This window comes from Vulpes vulpes, chromosome 14, assembly GCF_048418805.1.
Source record: "Vulpes vulpes isolate BD-2025 chromosome 14, VulVul3, whole genome shotgun sequence".
In the NCBI taxonomy this organism is placed as follows: Eukaryota; Metazoa; Chordata; class Mammalia; order Carnivora; family Canidae; genus Vulpes; species Vulpes vulpes.
The window spans coordinates 132,547,521-132,567,801 of record NC_132793.1 but is presented as its reverse complement, the minus strand read 5'-3'; the positions used below and the strand labels follow the sequence as shown (position 1 = coordinate 132,567,801).

At 48.6% G+C, this 20,281-nt stretch overlaps 1 protein-coding gene and 1 long non-coding RNA gene across 2 annotated transcripts; one reads left to right on the top strand and one right to left on the bottom strand.

Annotated features, from left to right (window-relative positions):
• Nucleotides 1-835: 835 nt before the first annotated feature.
• On the bottom strand, nt 836-5,550 carry LOC112923217 (uncharacterized). Its single transcript, XR_003235642.2, has 3 exons — nt 5,255-5,550; nt 4,250-4,772; nt 836-4,076 (listed from the first exon to the last, which is right to left on the bottom strand). It is a non-coding gene; the product is annotated as an uncharacterized lncRNA (long non-coding RNA).
• A 122-nt stretch (nt 5,551-5,672) lies between these two features.
• On the top strand, nt 5,673-19,984 carry SMIM20 (small integral membrane protein 20). Its single transcript, XM_025997390.2, has 3 exons — nt 5,673-5,897; nt 16,879-16,935; nt 17,688-19,984. The coding sequence occupies exons 1-3, from the start codon at nt 5,789-5,791 to the stop codon at nt 17,723-17,725; spliced, it is 204 nt and encodes a 67-aa protein (XP_025853175.1). The 5' UTR covers nt 5,673-5,788; the 3' UTR covers nt 17,726-19,984.
• Nucleotides 19,985-20,281: the final 297 nt, after the last annotated feature.

The window sequence follows — 20,281 nt, the reverse complement described above, 5'->3', positions numbered from 1 at the left end:
TTTCACTCATATGTGGAATTTAAGAAGCAAAACAGAGGAGCATAGGGTAAGTCAGGGAAAAATAAAACAAGATGAAATCAGAGAGAGAGAGAGAGACAAATCATAAGAGACTCTTAATCACTGAACTCTACCTCTGAACCTAATAGTTCAGGTATGTTAATTAATTGAATTTAAATTTAACAATATTTTATGTTAATTCTTGAATTTAAATTTAAAAAATAATAATTTTTTTAAAAACCCTGAGGTGCAGGCTGAGTAATTCGTACTTTAGGGAGACACTGAAGTCTTCTGAGAAGAGCAGTGATTAACCAGATCTATGTCTTTTTTTTTTTTAAGATTTTATTTATTCATGAAAGACAAACAGAGACAGAGACACAGGCAGAGGGAGAAGCAGACTCCCTGTAGGGTGCCCTATGTGGGACTTGATCCCAGGACCCTGGGATCATGTCCTGAGCTGAAGGCAGATGCTCAACCACTGAGCTACCCAGGCGTCCCCAGATCTATGTCTTCAGAAGTACTTTGGGTGCTCCGTGAATCTTTCGGTACTCCACGAATGGGACAGTGTGGTGATGGAAGGGGATGGCACCCTACAGACAAGTTAGGAAGCCATGCACGGGAGAGCTGATGATGCTTCTAAGCAAACCAGCAGCAGTGACAGGAGAGAGCAGAAGCAAGTGGGTCTTGAACCTGAGGATGTTCCCCAGGCATAGGAGGCTGGAATTCAACAGAAAGGCTGCTTTTGACACCTAGCTCCTGAAGTTGTTGGGGAGGAAGAATTTACTCTGCCTTTCAAGTCTCAAAGGCTGCACTAAGAATCAAATTGACATGAGACAGATTAACAAGAGAAAATCAAATTTAATAGGGTAGTTACAGGGAATCCACACAGACAGGGAAATCTCAGACAGTGAGGCGACCTGACACGCATGAGCTAAGGAGAGGGGCATGACTGCAATGACACAGAGGGGAGAAGGACCCTTAGCAGAACGGTGAGAGGAGATCTTTGGTGCCCTGTTATGCAGATCAGTTTCTTTGGTAAAGAGGAAGCCCTGTTAATAGTGCTCTTCCTGGTACAGGCAGGCAGTTGAGGGGGAGAAAAAAAAAAACTTTTCCTCAATCTGCTAGGTTTTGATTGCTTTATTAAGAAAAATTTTTAAGGTTTTATTTTTAAGCAATCTCTATACCCAGCATGGGGCTGGAACCCATAATTGAGAGATCAAGAGTCATTTGCATCATGGACTGAGCCAGGCAGCCCCCCGCCCCCCCCCCCCGTCCCCCCTCATTGCTTTTATTTTTTATTTTTTCCCTCATTGCTTTTCATTCAAAATAATGTTCACGCCAAAGTGGCTCACCTTGGGGCAGCCTGCGCTTGGCCCCTACAAAGTCATAAAGATATTGGTTAAAACTCTAAGAGCATAGGGTGGCAAGACATAAGCCAAGACAGATATCTGGGGGAATCTTTTGGATGTGAAGAACAGATCAAAGAAGTAAAACTTGACAAATGATTGAAATTGGAAGCATTCATACAGATGAGTGGGCAGAGAGTCACAGCGCCTGATAAAAAAAGGAAAGTGTTTACTTATTTTCTTATTCTTAAAAGTTCAGGTCCAGGGGACCCTGCATTAGATGCCACTGTATTCCAAACCCCCAGCTTCTAGTCTGACAGTTTTCCTGCAGAAAGCAGTGATACTGTGTGAAAATCCACAATATTCTAAAAATACATCAGCCGGGCTGCAGTGCCACAATTAGTGGAGCTGCTGTCCCAAGAAACCCTCATCACCATTTTGCTTAGATCAGAGAGCGGATTAACTTTGATGTCTGTCTGAACCCCATGTGAGACACCACTGGTGGTCTGCTCCCTGCAAGCATGCAATCTTCACATCCAAGGGAAGAAGGAGAAAGTGCCAGATAGGAGCCCAAACCAATTTTTTTTCCCCTCAGTGATTGAGATGAAAATATGCACCCTAGGACTCCTGACATATTTGACTTGCAGCCTGTCTCCTCCTGTCCCCGGAGCTCTCTCCCCCTTTGCACAAATACCTTCCCCTAGGTCCAAATTTCCTTTGGCCCTTGCACACATCAGCACAGCTAGGAAGCCCCAAGGCCCTGGTCTTTGTTACGTGTGGCAGGTAACTGTGGGACTTTCTGTAACTGTTAGGTCTTCTGCTGGTGTGCAACCGAAACAGACTCCAACTGAGTCTGGAGGGGAGCCTACTGGAAGTATATGGGCGGCCTGCAGGATATAATGAACAACCGAGAATCAGACTGCAAGGGGCAAGAAGAGAATCTCTGGGATTACAGGTAAGTGGAAGACAAGCAGTCATCTCATCGGGACATTAGCAGTGCGAAGAAATTCACCCTAATAGTGTTGCCTGTCGGGACACCTGAGTGGCTCAGTGGTTGAGTGTCTGCCTTTGGCTCAGGGTGTGATCCTGGGATCCGGGATCAAGTCCCACATCGGGCTCCTTGTAGGGAGCCTGCTTGTCCCTCTGCCTATATCTCTGCCTCTGTGTCTCTCATGAATAAATAAATAAAATCTTAAAAAAAAAAAAAAAGTGTTGCCTGTCTCTGGGTCTCCACGCTCACAATTCTTATTTCTGGGAGAAAAGGAGCAATTGGACGTGGTTGGAATTGTACCCACACTCAGACAATACGAACTCACTGACTTTGAGGGCAGCGTACACTGGTGATAATGCAGGTCTCTGGAGTCAGCGGGACGGGATTTGAATCCTGACTCTACTATTTAGTGGCTCCTGGGCTCGTCATTCTTTCTCTGCCCCCAACTTCTCCCTACACAAATGGGGAATCAGGAGCTAATATTCAGCAAGGTTGAGTGACCAAAAAGCAATTACGACCCACTGCCACGTCGTATCCCTCTACCACACCATAGGTGCCACGAGGACAACAGACTCTCTTGTGAATTCACTGCTGGCTGCATCCACCAGCCTTTGAAATGTGGCTGGCACACGGTGCTTGGCTCAGTAAACCTTTGTCAAAGACACAAGTGCTGATGCTTCCTTTTTGTGTTCCCAATCAACCAGCGCAGTGCTTGGCTGGAGTCGGCACACAATAAGGATCTGCCGATTGAATCTGTAGGTCAGTGGGGTCTTCAGAAACGGGGAGAACCTGGGGTTCAAAGAGATGAACCCGTATTGCTTAGGACTCAGTGGCAAGCAAGCGGTAAGTAATTTTTGGTGTGACGATGCTAACAAGGTGATGAGTGTGTCTGTATAGGTTGTGGCCTGGCCGCTGGTCAGACTAAAACGTTTACATGAACATCAGGGGACAGAGAAGCCCTGCGGTTACTTGCTGCTTGGAGAGGGGGTGGCTCATCTGTCCCACATTAATCCATCTGTGCCTTGGAGGCACTGCGGACAGGAGGACATCCTGGCGGTCTCTAGCCTGGCTTTCAGAGGCTCCTGTGTGTAGGGCTCATGCAGCCATCCTGCCAAGCTTGCTTATGGAGACCGCCAGGGGTCAGGGAGGAGCCTGTCAGATTAGGAATGAAAACTAAACCCTGGTCCTGGCTCAGCTAATGGTGTGTGACCCTAAGAGAAGTTTCTGGATCTCAGTGACCTGAGCTATAAAATAGAGTAATCCTTGACTTGCAGCCCGTGGAACTGTCAAGGAAACAAAATCCCACTCGTGGTGACTTCATCTGGAACTCCTGTTGTAAACAAACAAACAACAAAACAAAACAAAATAACTCAAACTGGCTTCAGCGAAAAGGGAACTTCATTGGCTCCTATCACTGAGAAGTCCAAGGGCAGATCCTTTTCCAGGCACAGCCCGCTCCAGGGGCTCAAAGGTAATGTCAGCACCTGATTTCTCTCCATCTCTCGGCTTTGCTTCTGCTGTACTGTCCTCACGCTCAGTCTCCATATGGTGGTGCCCAGTGACCCCAGCGTCTGATCCCCTCAAGCTCAAATCCAGATTTCCAGCAGCTGGGAGACACTATGGTGAGGTCATGCAGCCAGGAGGATGCGGCTTCGCTGGACGACCAGGCCTGGGCCCTGTCCCAATCAACCCCTGTGGTGTGGCAGCTTGGTCACTCTTGGCGATCCCCTGACCTCTCAGAGCTGGAAAAAAAAAAAAAAAATCATTGGGGTGGGAGTAGGGGTGGGGCAGAGGAGAAGCCCAGTTTACCTCCCCGACTGAGAATGGGAGAGGAGTGGTTTGCCAAGATACTCGGGTGCTATCAAGAGGAAGACAAGTGGACTCCCGGCTGCTAACATGACAAAGGTGCGCTCACCTGGGGTCTCATATCACGGGACAGAAAGCTGCATCACAGCTCCCCTCTGCTGGAGGAGTCCTCTGTTCTCACCCTAGCAAGCCCCCGCAAGCCCGGAGGAGCTGCTGCCTCCCCTGTGGTCCTCTGTCTTCCTCCCCGAACTCCCGCGGCCGCAGGACCCGATCACTCATCCCTACAAGCTGCGCCGCCTCATCAGTCATCTTCTCCTGTATCTGTCCTGTCTCTTCATCCACGTGGCAGGATCCCGGGGAGCAAACGGTCACGGCCTATTCATCTTTGCGTCCCTCGGAGCACTTTGCCCGCTGTTTGGGGTACGGCAGAGAGTCCATAAATCTGCCGAGGATCCAACACCTGATGTATCCGCTCGCGGAACCTCGGAGGCCGACGGTGGCTTGGCCCCACGACGACGCTACCCGGAGAGGGGAAGCCGGTGCCCTCCAGGCCTGCGGAAGGACCGCACGTCTCCTGCGGGGCCGGATGACTGGCCCCTTGCGCCCCGGCCCGGCGCTGGTAGCATCCTTACCTATAAAGGGTTGAGTGAAGGCCCAAGAAACCTTAATCTCAGCCGCTCCGTGCCCCTGGGCCCCTCGCCTGCCCCCACAGCGCCCCCCCACCCCAGGAAGGACGGAGGATGGCGACCCTAGGAGGGGAAGGAGCACGTCCAACCTCGGCCCCACCCCAGGCAGCGAGGCACGGCCCCAAGGTCCCATCACTGGGACTGGCCGCGGGCTCCCCGCCTCGCCCTGATCCTACTCCTTCCCCATCCTCATTCGTAACCCAGACCTGCAGCAGAGGGAACGGAGCGGACAGGCGGAGGCAGGACGGACCTACTTGCCGTCTGGACGTAGACACAAGACTCCTCCCCCAGTCCTGATCCCGTAGTCCCGGGGCCCGGGTTAGACGCCCCCTGCAGGCCGTCCGGCCGGCGCCCGGCCCCTGGCCCCTCACCCCCTCCGCAGCCCTCTAGGAGGCGGGGTCACTCGTCCGAAGCGGCGCTGCCCTCACCTGTAAAATGGGCCCACAGCCGGGGGGATTGAATCAGCGAGCCGCGGACAGCACGCACTCGGGGCGGAAAGTCACCGAAATCAGATAAGGGTGGGGAGAAGGAGAAAGCGTGGCTGGTCGAGGGGAAAGGGTGACCCAAGAGGTCAGGAGAATGGCGGGGGAGCAGCGGAGGGGGGGCCGGGCCGCGGGCAGGGCGGGGGTTGGAGCAGGGTGTGCACCGCCCAGGGGAGCAAGAGCCCCTCTCGGCCCGCCCGGCCCCCAGCACCGCGGCCGCGGCTCTGAGGCCCCGCCCACCCACAGGCCCCGCCCTGGCCCCGCCCACCCCCGGCTCCGCCCACCCCAACGGGCCCGCCCCTCCCACTCTGCAGGCCCCGCCCCTGGCCCGCCCACCACGCAGGCCCCCGCCCCCGCCCCCTGGCCCCGCCCCCAAGGCCCGGAAGCGAAAGCCGCTCCGCCTCTTCCGAGCGGGGTCACGGCCCGGCGCGCGGGGTCTCGCGGGGTCTCGCGGGGTGCGGGCAGCCCGGGCCCGGCGCCATGTCCCCGAACCTGCGCACGGCGCTCATCTTCGGCGGCTTCATCTCCCTGGTGGGCGCCGCCTTCTACCCCATCTACTTCCGGCCCCTGCTGCTGCCGGAGGAGTACCGTGAGTGCCCGTGACCCCGCGGGGGCCCGGCTCGGGGCGGCCGGCTCGGGGCCGTGAGGAGCTGGGCGCGGGAGGCAGGCGGGCCGGGCCGTCCCCGCGCCTCCCGCCGGGCGCCCTCCTGACCTGCCCGGTCGTCGCTAACGTGAGACCCGTTTGGCCTCCGTGGAGACTCCCAGGTGGCCTCGTCGTGGCCCACACCGCTTACCTGTCCGCGCTCGCGCTGCAGGGGCCGGACGCTCACGTGTCAGCCAAACGAGCCTTGGCACTTTTTTTTTTAAGATGTATTTATTTATTTATTCATGAAAGACACACACACTGGGGGGGGGGCAGAGCCGCGGGCCTCGACGCCGGATCCCGGGGTCACCCCCCGAGCCCGAGGCGGGAGCCCCAGGCGTTGCCACTTCTGACGCCCACGGCGTCGCTTTGAGGTCGTCGTCATGCCCATTTGACAGGCGGGAACACTGAGGCTCCGAGAGGTCGTGCGACAGGCCCAAGGTCGCACAGCCAGTGAGCCGCGAGGCAGGTCTTCCCGGCCTTGGCGGGGGCCCCCCCGCGCCCGGAAGGCGGGGCTGGTGATACTGGAGGGAGGCAGATGGAGCCCTGATCATCCTGAGCCTGAAGGTGTCTTTACGGCCCTTCATTGCCACTGCCAGGGACAGCTTTGAGTGGAAATGTTTCAGACCTAAACTGTTAAACCTGGGTGTTTTGAGTTTTTCCCCACATCTTTTTTTCAGCTCCTGCTGTCTTCCTTCATTTTAAAAGCGGGTTGCTCACATGACAATGCCGAATACCCCGGGAGTAATTTTCCTCCTTAATCATTCAAGTTCTATCATCCTAAAAGCCAAACTCTCCTTCCTGGAGACCTATACCTCAGCGAGGATTAGCACTTTGATACATCTGAAACCATCTGTCAGAGAGAAAATATTAGGCATTAGAGGCTCATTTTGTTCTCCAGGAAACCTGAATCATCTTGGAGATGGAAGAGGGCCAGCCCTGCCCCTGGAGACCATTAGCAGAGGCTGAGAGCTTGGCGATGTGAAGGCAGAAGCTCAGTGTACATGCTCTGCCCGTTACAAATGCTACATTTGGTTTCCGGAGGCAGAGCATTTTAAGCACACACCCGCATTGCCCTGGAGCTTCTTTCATCACCCAGGACCGAGGTGGCCTCTGCATGCTGCCTCCCAGCCTGCGTCCACCTACCCACGCGCCTGAGGATAAACGGGGGGCGCATGAAGCCCCGCGTGGTCTGGTTCCGTCATCCTGACCCGATCCTGCCCCAGGCCGTTTTCTTACTAGGGCATCTAGGATTGAACTTGGGACAAGGGGCTCCGCTCCAGATCCCACTGGAAAGGTGTCTGCCAGGAAGACAAACGCAGTGCCTCTCAGCTGGGGACGCTTTTGTCCCCCAGGGGACATTTGGTTCCATCTGGAGACATTTTTTCTTGTCACAGCTGGGGGTGGAGTGGGGTAGTGTGAGTGTGCTACTGGCATCCAGTGGATAGAGGCCAGGGATGCTGCTAAACCTCCGCAGCGCACAGGGGAGCCCCCCATGACCAAGATTACCCAGCCTAGGTGTGCATGGTACCGAGCTTGAGACATGCTAGATCAGATGATGAAGGCGTGGACTTGTGCCACGCGTCCTGGCAAGTCTTTTTTTTTTTTTTTTTTTTTTTACTTTTTTTTTCAAATATTTTATTTATTCATGAGAGACACAGAGAGCAGCAGAGACACAGGCAGAGGGAGAAGCAGGCTCCAGGCAGGGAGCCCGATGCGAGACTCGATCCCGGGACCCCAGGATCACGCCCTGGGCCGAAGGCAGGTGCTAAACCGCTGACCCACCCAGGGATCCCTCTGACAACAGTCTCATAGGGATACCCTAGAATCTGTGGTTGTCTGAGTTGCTTGAGACAAAATCAGGGCTTTTAGGTGTACGTTTACTGAGTGTGCCTAAAATGTCTGCATTTTAACTCAAGAGCAGTCTATGCCTGCCCACCTTTCCGGCTCAATTTTAGTTAATTGGCCGACTCTTATTTGAGACTCATAGCTGATTCTTTCAACAGGTAAATACTAAACAGCTAGTGTTTTTTGAGAGTTTATGTCTGCCTCTCTTCCCAGCACCTCATGTATATATTAACCCACATAGTTTTCATAACCGTTTGTTGTAACTGCTATGTGATCATCACCCACATTTTATACGTGGACACACTGAGGTTGGTTTCTGAGGCGGTGAGAAGGGAAGCAGGGCAGGTGAGGTTCTAAATCCGTTGCAAGATAAGGGTCTTAAGGTGAGTTACGTAACCTGCCTGAGCCCAGTCTGTTTCTTCATCTGTAGCAGTGGACTTTGCAGGACTTAATCTATAGGTGTTGGGGTGTATTAAATGAGATCACAGGTATGGAAACATCTAGTATAGTTTTATTATATTAGGCATCCCCTAAAAATATTTTTAAAAATAAGGAACCAGGGCACCTGGGTGGCTTAGTGGGTTGAGGATCTACCTTTGGCTTGGGCTGGGGTCCTGGGATCGAGCCCCACATGGGGCTCCAAGCTTCTCCCTCTCTCTGCCTGCCGCTCCCCCTGCTTGTGTGTTTGTATGCGTGAGCACACACTCTCTCTGTCAAATAAATAAAATCTTTAAAAAAAAAAAAAAAGGGAGCTATAAGGCAAGGATGTAAGGAGATTTAAGCCCGGCTGGCTGACCTGGCACTAGCCTGGGGTCCAGGCAGGTGAGGCGTTGGTGACCGGGCCATGGAAATCTGGCCTGTCTGTAGGGAGGATGGAGCTGCAATTCGTTTCAGCACCTTGGACTAGTCTTTGCATTTTTTTATAACCTGGATTTTAGCAACGGCTGTGTACCTGGTACTGTGTTAGGTGTCGGGTATACGTGACTGTACAAGATGGTCAGAGCGCTTCTGTCCGTCTCACTGTCCCCACCGTCATCCAGCCCATTTCCTCACCCGCTCCTTAGACTCTGAGCTGGTCTCCCTGCTTCCGCCAAGCCCAAATCCTGATTCCCTACCCAGCAGTCACAGTTGCTAATTTTCTCTGGTGGTTCTTTTGTTGCCAATTTCTAATTTACATGCATTTGTGGTTAAAGAATGAGGACTATATGATTTTGATTCCTTGATATTGGTCAAGATTTGCTCTGTGGGCTTAATACAGGTCAATTATGGAAGTGTTCCTTCTGTGCTTGAAGTGGGTATATCTCATTGTTGGGTACAGAGTTCTGTGTGCGCCGATTCCAGACCAAGCTTCTTAATTCTGTTACTTAGGTATCCTCAGGCCATATTATTAGGTGCACACGATAGAAAATGTTCTGGAGGCTTTTTTCCAATTATCATTGTATAAAGGGTCCTCTTTATCCCTCCTGTTCCTCCCCAGGTCTATCATATCAATATTAGAATTACCAGCATTGTTTTGGTTAGACTTTCCTGGTATATTTCTTATATTTGTGCCTGTCTTTCTTTCTTTCTTTCTTTCTTTCTTTCTTTCTTTCTTTCTTTCTTTCTTTCTTTCTTGACTTATTTATTTGAAAGACAGCAGGGGGAGGGGCAGAGGGAGAGGGAGACAAGCAGACTCCCCCCCCCCCCCACCAGAGTGGGGAGTCCAATGTAGGGCTCGATCTCACAGCCCGCAGATCATGACCTGAGTCGAAATCAAGAGTCAGATACTTAACTGCCTGAGTCACCCAGGCAGCACTTGGCATCTGTCCTTAAATCTCATAACCAGCCTAACTTGGATTTTTTAATCCAATCTGGTCATTTCTTTCAACTGCTGGATTGAGCTCATTTTCATATATGTTTACTGATAGATTTATTTGCCCTGTCTTGTTTTGTGTTTTCTATTTATCCTTCTATTTCTAGAACTCCTTTTTTTCTCTCCATTTCTGCCTTCACGGTTTCTCTATTTTTTACCTCCTCTGGTTTTTTTTTTTTTAAAGTTTTACATTCTCTTTTGATTATTTTGTGATTACTGCTTAAAGTTAGTCAGTATCCTTATCCTCCTATACAAAGACCTGATGAGAATGCCTTGGTCCTTGGACCGCACAGCACTCCTGGTGTTTATTCCTCTCCAGTCAGTACCATCAGGGTTTTATAGTCACTGATTGTTCCTCTTTGCCCCCATTCTTTACTCAGCAAGCCCTACTTCTCACTGCTTCCCAGTGTCCGTTTTCTTCATTCTGAGGTGCATCTGATAATATTTCTTTCTTGAGCGTCTGTAACTGGTGGAGTTCATCCTCGTTTGTCAGAATATGTCCAGAACTCCCAATTCTCCATGTCTGTTGAAAAGTCTGCTGTCATGCCATTTGTTCTTTGAATTTGATCATCCTGCTGGCTTGATTAAAATACTCCCACAGCCCTCTGCTGTCCCCAGCGTCTAGCCAGTGGAGGCTCATGGAAGTATTTTAATCGGGAGAGTGAGGCGACCGGATTCAGTCTCACCCAGGGTCAAGGCTGGGAACAAGAATTCCAGATAGAAGGAGGCTGTACTTGCTGTGGTCACAGGAGAGTACGGAGAGGTGACTAGCCTGAACCAGTGGTGGTCATGGGACTGGAGGAGGGGAGCTATAGTTAAGAAGTAAACGCTACAGGGTGAGGGAGGAGACAAGGGAGAGTGACAGTCTCCAGGTTCCAGCAGCGGAGGAGATGGTGGCGCTGGTCATTAACTAAGCAACACAAGAAGGAACTGGTTTTGGGAGTGAGGAGGATGAACCAGTTCAACTTTGGACACATGTGTTTTAGGTATCTGGATATGCTCCTGGAGATTTCTGATGGGCTATGGAATATTCCAGTCTGGAGCTGAGGCACTGGGCCTGAGCTAGAGCTAGAGATGGGGTGCTGGATCAGCATGGGATGGGAGGCAGAGCCATGGGAGGTGAGGGCTCTCACCTCACCGCACTGAGAGACCGCGCGAGACAAGCTGGCCTAGGACAGACGACTGGTGAACACGGTGTCGAAAGAGCAAGTGCTCAGAGAGGCGGCCGTCAAAGGAGATGGAGGAGGAGTGGCTGGAGCAAGAGGATTAAAACCAGCAGAGGCTACAGTCACATGTCCCATAAAGACAACTCTGGGTGCAAAGGGGTATGGCCAGCAGGGCTGGGCTTCCAGGAGGCAAAAGATAAGAAGTGAAAGTATTTAGCAATGGGCATTAAGGAGGGCATGTGATGTGATGAGCGCTGAGTGTCCCGCGCAGCGGGTAAATCATTGCGTGCTACATCTGATGGGCTATGGACTACGTAGCATATTCCATAAAGTATTCATAAAGTACGTATGTACTTTACGTAGCGTATTTATAAAGTATGTATGTACTTTATGTTGGCTAATTGAATTTAAGTTAAAAAAATATTCAGTAGATTTATGAAAACAAGGTGAAGGTCATAGTTATCTTGTTAAGAATGCCTTAGTGGTTTGGTGGTGGGCAGAGAGCCGGCAGCTGTCCCCTGGATTGGCTATTTCAAGGTATTTGACTGTATGGAGAGAATGACGGAATATATTTGCAACAGGTCAGGGGGTCTCGGGAGAGGGTTTTTTTGTTTGTTTGTTTTGTTTTTTAGGGAGAGTTGGGACAGCCAAAATGTCTCTGGACAAAGAAAGGTGAAGATAATTCACAGAGCGACAGGTGGTAGGGGATCTCGAGATCAGTTGGAGGAAAGCCTTGGACCAAAGTCAGGACACCTCTCCCACGGGCTCAGGAGGAAGGGCAGGTGTGGATGCAGCTATATCTAGGTTCAGTGTGGGGAAGTTGTTGGTGAGGACTTCTGTTCTGTCTGTAACACAGGAAGTGCAGTCATCTGTGAGTGAGAGGCACAACCCCCAGCCAGACTCTCTCTCCCTTCTGGGAGCACTGTCTTCCCTGAACTTCTGTGACCACCCAGTGCCAGTCATCTTCCCTTTGCTCTTTTGCTCCTGCCTTTCAGCCACTCCATCTTTAACCTTTCTTGTTGGATCTTCCTCTCCCCACCATCCTCCACATGTTTGTCTTCCCCAGGACTCTGGACAGACTGAGGAGAAGGCCACAGCTGTTGAAAGTGCAGGGCAATGTAGGCCAGACATTCAGTCCTTGGGAAGGGGGCCAGTGGCTGGCAAGGGAGGAGCCCACATTCCCACATAGGGCCTGAGTGTCAGCTGGGCCAGCCTCGGCATGGGGAGTGCAGGGACAGCTGGGTTCCGGGGTCTCTGCTGGAACAAGCCTCAAGGCAGCAGGAAAGAACAAGGCTGCTTAGATAAAGTGAGGTCAAAGAGATCTTCCATGCTTTAAAAGCAGGCAGGCTGCTGTGGCAAGTCTGCTTTGTTGGGTTTCATGTTGACATGCACTGTGACCCTCAGCTCTTCCACTCGCTAAGCGTTACATGGATGACAAGGTCAGTTCTACACTGACACTTCAGTCCCAAAATGAGCACTGGGGGAGACGGCGCTGGCACTGGTGGTCAGCGATCCCAAACCAGAAGTATGGGGACGGTTCTGTTGTGCTCCTGGAGGGAATCCCAGATGATGCTTTTTAGCTTTCATCCTGCTGGCGCGGCGCGGTTTGCTGGAAGAGCCCCCGTTTCGGGGAGACTACAGCTGCTGTAGCTCAGAGCCTAATCTGGCTGTGTGTGTCCTAGAACTAGACAGTGATCCCGAATACGGCCTTTTAAAAATAACATGCATCTTATGCCAGCCAGTGAAATGAGACAGAATAGGATCATTTTCTGTGATCCTGCTTGTTTTTTAACTTTAATTAGATGTGCAGAAGCATAAAATCCTAGGAGCTTTGCCCAAAAACCCATGCCCCTTCAGTCCCCTCACTTAGGTGACTTAACCAAAGTCACTGAGAACATTAATTGCTGGGTGGACACTAGAGCCTAACTCCCTGACCTTGTCTGCTGCTTAATGATGCGCTGCTTCATGTGCCTTTAAGACAGTGGAGAGGGTTCAGTAGCAAAGGGAAAGGTCGCCCAGAATTGCTGTGGAGAGGGCTCTGTCCTCCTACCACTCGATTGCATTCTCTTAACTGCTGTATCTCCTGCCCCCAGCTGGAAGTCTGTCATTCCGGTTGCAAGAAATCGCTTGATCCAGGATACTTCTTACCTTGGAGGAGCATCTGCCCTATTACATGCCAGGTGCTAGAACATGCTTTTTGTTTCTTTCGCTCATAGACTCCAGCGCAGTGCAGGGCTAGCCTGCAGTCTTATTTTCTGACCGGCGTTACAGAGCCCCCCTGGGTTCAACCAGACTCTGGTGGAGAAACAAAATGTGTATGGCGTCGGGAGGAGTCACTAATTCCGGTGGCCATCTGGTCCCCCTCCACCACAGGTTCACACTTGTCACTATGGCTGTTTGATGCCTCCCACTGCTGGTTCAGCTGGGCATTGGTGCACAACCAGTCCTAGATGACCCCGCCGTCAGATGGAGCAAGGGTCTAGGCAACAGCAGCAGGATGAGAGCACTGGAAAAGTAACTTCTAAATATTTTATTTGCTGTGTGAAAAAAGATGCCTTTAGGTAATTGTCACGGAACGTCACAAGGAAGTGTAAGAACTTCCTAAAAATTTGTTTTGCAGTTGTGTGTTTTAGTTATTTAAAAAAAAACAAAAACGTAAACAACAGAAAAGACCTAAGAATAGCATGATAAATCCCTGTATATTTACCAGTTAGCATCTTGCCGCATTTGCTTCCCCCCACGGATGCTGAATTACAGGTCTACACATACATACATACACATGTGAGTACAGAATTACATATACGTATAGTTATTTCTGTTGTTCTGCTGAGCCATTTGAGAGTAAGCTCAGGACCCTGTGAGCTTTCCTTCCCAGACACTTCGATATGTATTTCCGAAGAACAAGGGCAGTCTCTTACGTAACCACAATGCAGTTATCCAGGCCAGGAAACTTAATATTGACACAATGCTATTATCTCACACACAGTCCATACTCAAATGTTGCCATTTGTCCAAGGACTTCGGGTTTCGAGGGGCTTTTATTTTTAACTGTCCGTTGCTAAGAGGAGATGGCAGGGAGGGGTCCTGAGGCCGTCTTCTCGCTGGGCAGGGCTTGGAGGCCCTGACCTTCTGCACCTGCTTTTCCGTTTCCAGCTGCTGGCCCTCCACCAACGCACGCCCAGCCAGTCAGTGGTCAGCGGGCGCCGGGGAACACTGTCTTCCTTTGTTGTGGAGTTGTGGATGTCAAAGCAACAAGTCACACGATTAGAGCTGTTTGACAGCATGGACATTTAATATAAAGCTATGTTTTCATTTTCAGAGACTTAAAAATTATTAAGTGGAATCACTACAATAGGAGGAGCAGCCCGCTCACATGCATTAGCAGTGTTAATAATAATACTTTGGCCCTTCGACTGAAGATAACGATCCTCAATTAAAACCACAAATCACACCCCTGCCGTAGCACCAGGGGGCAGAGTCGGGCTTGCTGAGATGCCTGAGCGGGGACTTTGCTAACCAGCATCACAAAGCTCCAGGCCCAGGGTTGCCTATTTGCATCTTAATCATTCCACTCCTGATAGAAACATGCTCACTACTGAAAAGTCAGTAATTAGCTTATCCTGATTTGTTCACATGGTTAAACCCCTGACTTCAGCATCGCTCTTTTCCTGAGGTTTATAGACACTTGCTGTTTCTCTAATGACAACAAAATAGAAACTTACTGTCAACTTCAGCAAGAGGCACGTACTGCTAAGTCCCGAGGGACCGGTTTGTTTTCCTTCTAGCAAATTCCACATTCACAAATTTTAAAGTGTCTTTGTGTCATGTCATGAATTTATATAAGACTGCTTGGGCTTTAGAGTATTTATAAAACATTAATGGATTAAAGAACCAGGGGATGTAGATAGGATGCTAATACCGGTTATCACTTGGTAGGAACTAGTTCAGCAAATCGGTTTAAATTGCCTGTCCAAGCCAAAAAAACCGAGGTGGTTGCATAAGGACAAGGATTAGAAAGAGATTATGGTCTATTTTAAATAAAGCCTTAGCCTCTCTCCAACCTCATTAGCAATTAGCAAGAAAGTGTGAAGACAGGGATTCCTTTCTCTTCACTTGGTTCTCCATTGCATTGTGAGAGGTTAGGATACAATTAGACATTCTGTCCTTGCTATCAGAAGTCAACTTCCTTTGGTGCTTGGCAGCCTGCCAGCGTCTCCAGCTTTGTAGTACCCGCCTCTTGGAGAATGTGTGCAGTACACCAGGCTGTCAGATTTTCTTAAATTTATGGCTTAGAAAGCTTTCTGGCAATTTATTATTATTTTTTTAAAACCCACCTCTTCCAGTGGCACCTGGGTGGCTCAGTCGGTTAAGCATATGACTCTTGATTTGGGCTCAGGTCATGATCTCAGGGTGGTGGGATCGAGTCCTATATTGGGCTCCTCACTCAGTGTGAAGTCTACGTACCCTTCACCCTCTGCTCCCCCCCCCCCCATGTACACGTGCATGCTCTCTCCCTCTCAAATAAATAAAATCTTAAATAAGAAAACCCCACCTCTTCCATAATACTGGCAGGTGGACCTTTTAGGTGTGGAACATCATGTCTATGTTTATTCCTGGCACAATCGATGGCAGTGTAGTCTTTCACTGGTTGGCATTTTCTAAGAGCATGTTTGAGACACATCCGTACTTCGAGACCTTACACGTTGGCAGTATGGTAGGGCTCAATCCTCCAGGAATTTAATGTCTTAGGAAATGAGATCACCCTTTGAGTTGGAGTTATTTTAGAAAATCCGACACCTGAGAGGCTCCATTATCCACTCTAGATGGAAGAAACCTTTTGGATATCTTGGTCCGGAGGGTGTTGGTTATCGCCTGCCTGCTGCTTTTCAGAGAGGCTCCGGGAAACCACTGGGCCCTTGTCTGTAATGGGCTTCATTATGCTGTGTCTTCCCACTGCCTGTCGTAGAGTTAGATACCGAGATTCACATAATCCCTGTTGTCCAGTGTTTTATTTGCCAAAGCAAAACTTAGCATTGATAAAACTATCAGGTAGGTCACTTGGGATTGACTTTCTGTCACATCACTGGAGAAGCAGGTTCCATGAATATTCGATTTGGCAAATCCCTGCTTCTTGTACCTTTACGCTTCTTGTAACTTTATGAGAATCCAGAGGCCAGAATAAAGGGAAAGGCCTGATATTAAATAAGAACTAAATGTGGATTTCAAGAAACACTGTCAGCCTGATTAAGACAAAGGTCTGATTACAACATTTAATTACTATAATTTAGTAGTAAACATCCTCTGGCTCCAAGTCTTTCCGCTGAAAAGCCGCCATTTGTTTGTCAAGATACTTGAAATAATAAGTCTTTGTTTTCACAGACCTTGGGTTTATTCTAAACCACTTAGAAAGATGTGTCGGAGCGCTTGAAGCCCACAGACATAAAATGCCCAATTTCTCTTGGCCCTCGCCTGTTGGACATCTCCAAAGAGATGGGCTGAGCTGCTATAGCTGGAACGCGCTTACTAATTGGCACAGCACCTGCAATCAATTAGGGAAGCTTCAATTATCCAAACCAAAGCCACCCACCCAAAGATTAATTTTCTGCTCTATTTCCTATCAAAAACATAGCATATTTAGCTCTGGGTCTAGTCCTTCGGCGGAGCACATTTGAGACATAGAAACTACATCGTTTTCTTGTTAATTGTGCTTGTTCCTTCAATTCAGCAGCCTTTCCCTCCTAATATCACGCCCACCAGCTCTTTCAAAATTGTTCTTTTTCTGTTGTTTTGTTGCCTTTCCAAAATGCTGAGATCACCGAGAAAAGATGTTAGTCGGGAGCTTTTCTTTTGAAGTACAGCTTTCTTTGCTTTTATTGAAAATGCCAGTCTTTCTGCTCTGTTGGATCCAACTTCCATAACCTAAAAGCTCTGAGTATTGGCGTCTCGCGTGTATTGTTTCTGAATCATCCCCTGTCATTGTCCCACGTAAATAGACAGATTTCCACGACCACGGCCCAGCCCCCACCTTTGTAAAGAGCAATTTTTCTGTTGTGTTTTTCAGAGAAAGAGCAAGCTGTAAATCGAGCTGGAATTATTCAGGAAGATGTGCAGCCACCAGGTAAACTTAAAAATCAAAGCAGAATCGCATCTGTAACTGTGTGTGTGCTGGCCCTGCAGCACAAGAAATCTTTGGAGTGGGGACGCTGGCTGGCGATTGTCCTGTTCCTTGCACAGAAGTTTAACATTTTCACCCCGGAGTACGTCTTGCACGTTTGCCCATTCCTCTTGTGCATTTGATAAATGGGCATAAAAATGTCACAAATGTGCGATTGAGTATGAAGGATACTCGGTTCTGCAGACCGATTTACCAAGCACCTAGTTAAACCCTACCCTCCTGGGGAAAAGCCTGCTTACTCTCGAGCTATTCTAATTGATGCAGGATTCTGCTTTATTACAGCAGCTCAAAAGTTCCCTTTGTGTCTGAATGGTTACTTTCACATGGTCCAAGTTGGGTGAGAAGGAGAAGCTTCCAATTGATTAACCAAAACTCTTGTAATCTGTGGCAATGTTTGTTTGTTTGTTTTGTTTTTTGGGTTGTTTTTTCTTTTGGTAATATTGTTATTTATGTTTTAACTTGGCCAGATGCATCGCTTCCTGTTGTGGGGCAATTTCTGAGCCATTTAAAAGTCTCTCCTGGAGGTCATGGCTGCCCAGCCGTAGCATCCCAGGCTCCCGGCAGCTTGCTCGCACTGTTTCAAACTACATGGAAATTCCACAACTCAATTCTGATGTCGTTTTGCCAGTTTGCAGTTGCAGGAAGTGAGGAAGTTGAAAGGCGAATCCTGTTTTGATTCATGTTTCTTTCTATAGGGTTAAAAGTGTGGTCTGATCCATTTGGCAGGAAATGAGAAGGCTATCACCACCTCGATTATGAAAGACATCTTCATGCTTTCCATTCTGCCGCAAGTACAATAAATTGCCTCACGGTAGAAGGATGGCTGGAGAAGAAAACTCCATAAAGCTGAAAATAAGAGTACTGTGCACAAGGACTAATATTTCCCTTCTTAAGTATCAAAAGAGCCCTGGAGCAAATCACACCATTAGGGAGGTTTTCATGATTTGCTTTACTTTCTAAAAATGAAGCTCTCTCACCCAGCTGTGTTTGGAGGAGATCTACTTATTATTCAGTCTCTACCGCTTTCCCAACCAAGCTGTGATGTGAATGCAAGCAGCCAGTGGACTTGGGAAGATCCTACTCTGTCTTGCCATCCTCCAAATAGGAAATTTCAGTAAAAAGCCACCGTGCTGAGCAGCCTCACAGGGCTCTTTGGAAACATTAAGGTTGATAAAATTCTTTGGGGACAAGGTACATTGTACTCTTTAAGAATAAGCAGCTCAGTGTAGCCGTCTCATCGAAGGTTGCTGCATGTTGTAAAACAAATGCGAAGCGAGTTTAAACTAAATGGCCGTGCATGCGTAATAGAAATCAGTGTCGAATTAACAGAAGTGAAAATACGTTTATTAAAATGATCTGTTTTTAATTCACAATGGTGTAAGTCTTTTTGAAAATCCTATATAAGCTCATGAATGTATGCTGAGAAGCACTATTTGACTAGAGCATATTTGACAAGATAGTCGACTGTGTGGCGTTTCTCACTTTGTGTACAAGTAAACATGTGAAAGGTAAATAGCAAAGGTGTTGAGACAGACCCTTCTTGGTTGCAGTGCTCTCCGAGGTTCCTCACCAGCTGCTGCAGAGATGAGGGTGAGAATGCTTTTCTTTCTCTGGTGCCCTGTCTGGCCCCTTACTAGACGATACGCTTTTGGAGAAACCCCTCCTTTTCATTTTTAGATTTCCCAGAGTGCCTTGCACATCACTGTGGGTTCTCTTTCGATAAGCTGCCTGATGACATAATGTTACTATTGTGAACTGGGAGTTTGCTTAACAGACAACTGACACAGTGATAATTATATCAGAAAAAAACTGTCAGAAAAAAAACCCAGACTGACAGCTCCAAAACCAAAACCATCATTTTTTGGTAGATATTCCCTGACATTTCATTGACTTACAGTTAATAATCCAATAAAAGAAGTTGACTCATTCAGGGTAAATATGGCCACTATTTTCCTTGGAGGGGGCACCAGGAAGTTGTGTATAGTGTAGCATTCTGTGGGTGCCTAATTGAGATTTCTTTATGACCGAGGCAAGCACGGTTACCATCTGCTTTGGGAGATGTTGTAGAGAACTTAGGGACTGCGATGGCCTGTTTGTCAGTTGGAACAGACTCCGCTTCGTCTCTTCCACAGGATCTTTGTCCTGGCTTTCACCCTGCCCTTGGTACCCCTCTTTGCAGAGATAAAGGAACCCTATGTCCTGCTCAGCTGCCTTGATGTTTATAATAAAAGGAGCAGCCTTCATGTTGTCAGAGGTGTCATATCAGACTCTGCCGCCCACGCTTGACAAAAGCCGGGTGGTAAGAGACGCTACTCTTGGGGACTGACCAAGGGCCTTGAAGTTTATCCACGAGGCTCCCAGGTATGCCTCCAGGATGATAATGAAAGCCGTCTGAACAGGGGATCTTGCTCAGATACAATGAGGAAACACAGAGTTAAAGTAAACATGGCTTCTTTGTTTCTAATTTGATGATTTCCAGGAGAGGTTTACCTTTTCTCAAATGTATTTGACCGCAAAATATTTTTCATGGATTATCTTCTGGGACTAGTGACCAACGACATCCTTTTCAAGAAATCTTTCTCTACATCACTGGTTCCCCAACTTTTGATCTCAGGATTCTTTGACACTTAAATTTTTTGAAGATCCCAGAGTGTTTCTCCTCATGTGGGTTATACCTGTAGGTACTGTATTTGAAATTAAAATACAATTTTAAAATGTTTATTAATTTATTTAATATCAATAACAAACCCATATAGAGTGATATGACATATTTTTTGTGAAAATTTGTTTTCCCAGGGGTACCTGGGTGGCTTAGTGGTTGAGCATCTGCCTTTGGCTCAGGTCATGGTCCCGGGATCCTGAGATCGAGTCCCACATTGGGCTCCCTATGAGGAGCCTGCTTCTCCCTCTGCCTATGTCTCTGCCTCTCTCTGTGTCTTTCATGAATAAATAAATAAAATATTAAAGAAAATTTGTTTTCCCAAATAAAAAATAATTTGCAATTTTCTTTAATGTCTGGCGCACAGATTCTCTTAACAGCTAGAGTATCTGCTTCTGCATTCGAGCTGTTGCTATACCACATGTCACGTGGCCTCTGGGAAACTCCATTGTACATACTCATAAGAAGATGAGAGTAAAAAAGGCAAAGAAGCAGGGGCACCTGGGTAGTGCTGTCGGTTAAATGGCCGGCTCTTGGTTTCGGCTCAGGTCATGATCTCAGGGTCCCAGGATGGAACCCTGGTGTCTGGCTCCATGCTCAGTGGGGAGTCTGGCTAGGGATTCTCTCTCT

What these genes read in the sequence shown, in the direction of transcription:
- SMIM20 (XM_025997390.2), top strand. Translation starts at nt 5,789, where the DNA reads ATGTCCCCGAACCTGCGCACGGCGCTCATCTTCGGCGGCTTCATCTCC. An exon ending in GCTGCTGCCGGAGGAGTACC is followed by an intron (nt 5,898 to 16,878) that starts GTGAGTGCCCGT and finishes TGTGTTTTTCAG; the next exon opens with AGAAAGAGCAAGCTGTAAAT. An exon ending in GGAAGATGTGCAGCCACCAG is followed by an intron (nt 16,936 to 17,687) that starts GTAAACTTAAAA and finishes TTCTTTCTATAG; the next exon opens with GGTTAAAAGTGTGGTCTGAT.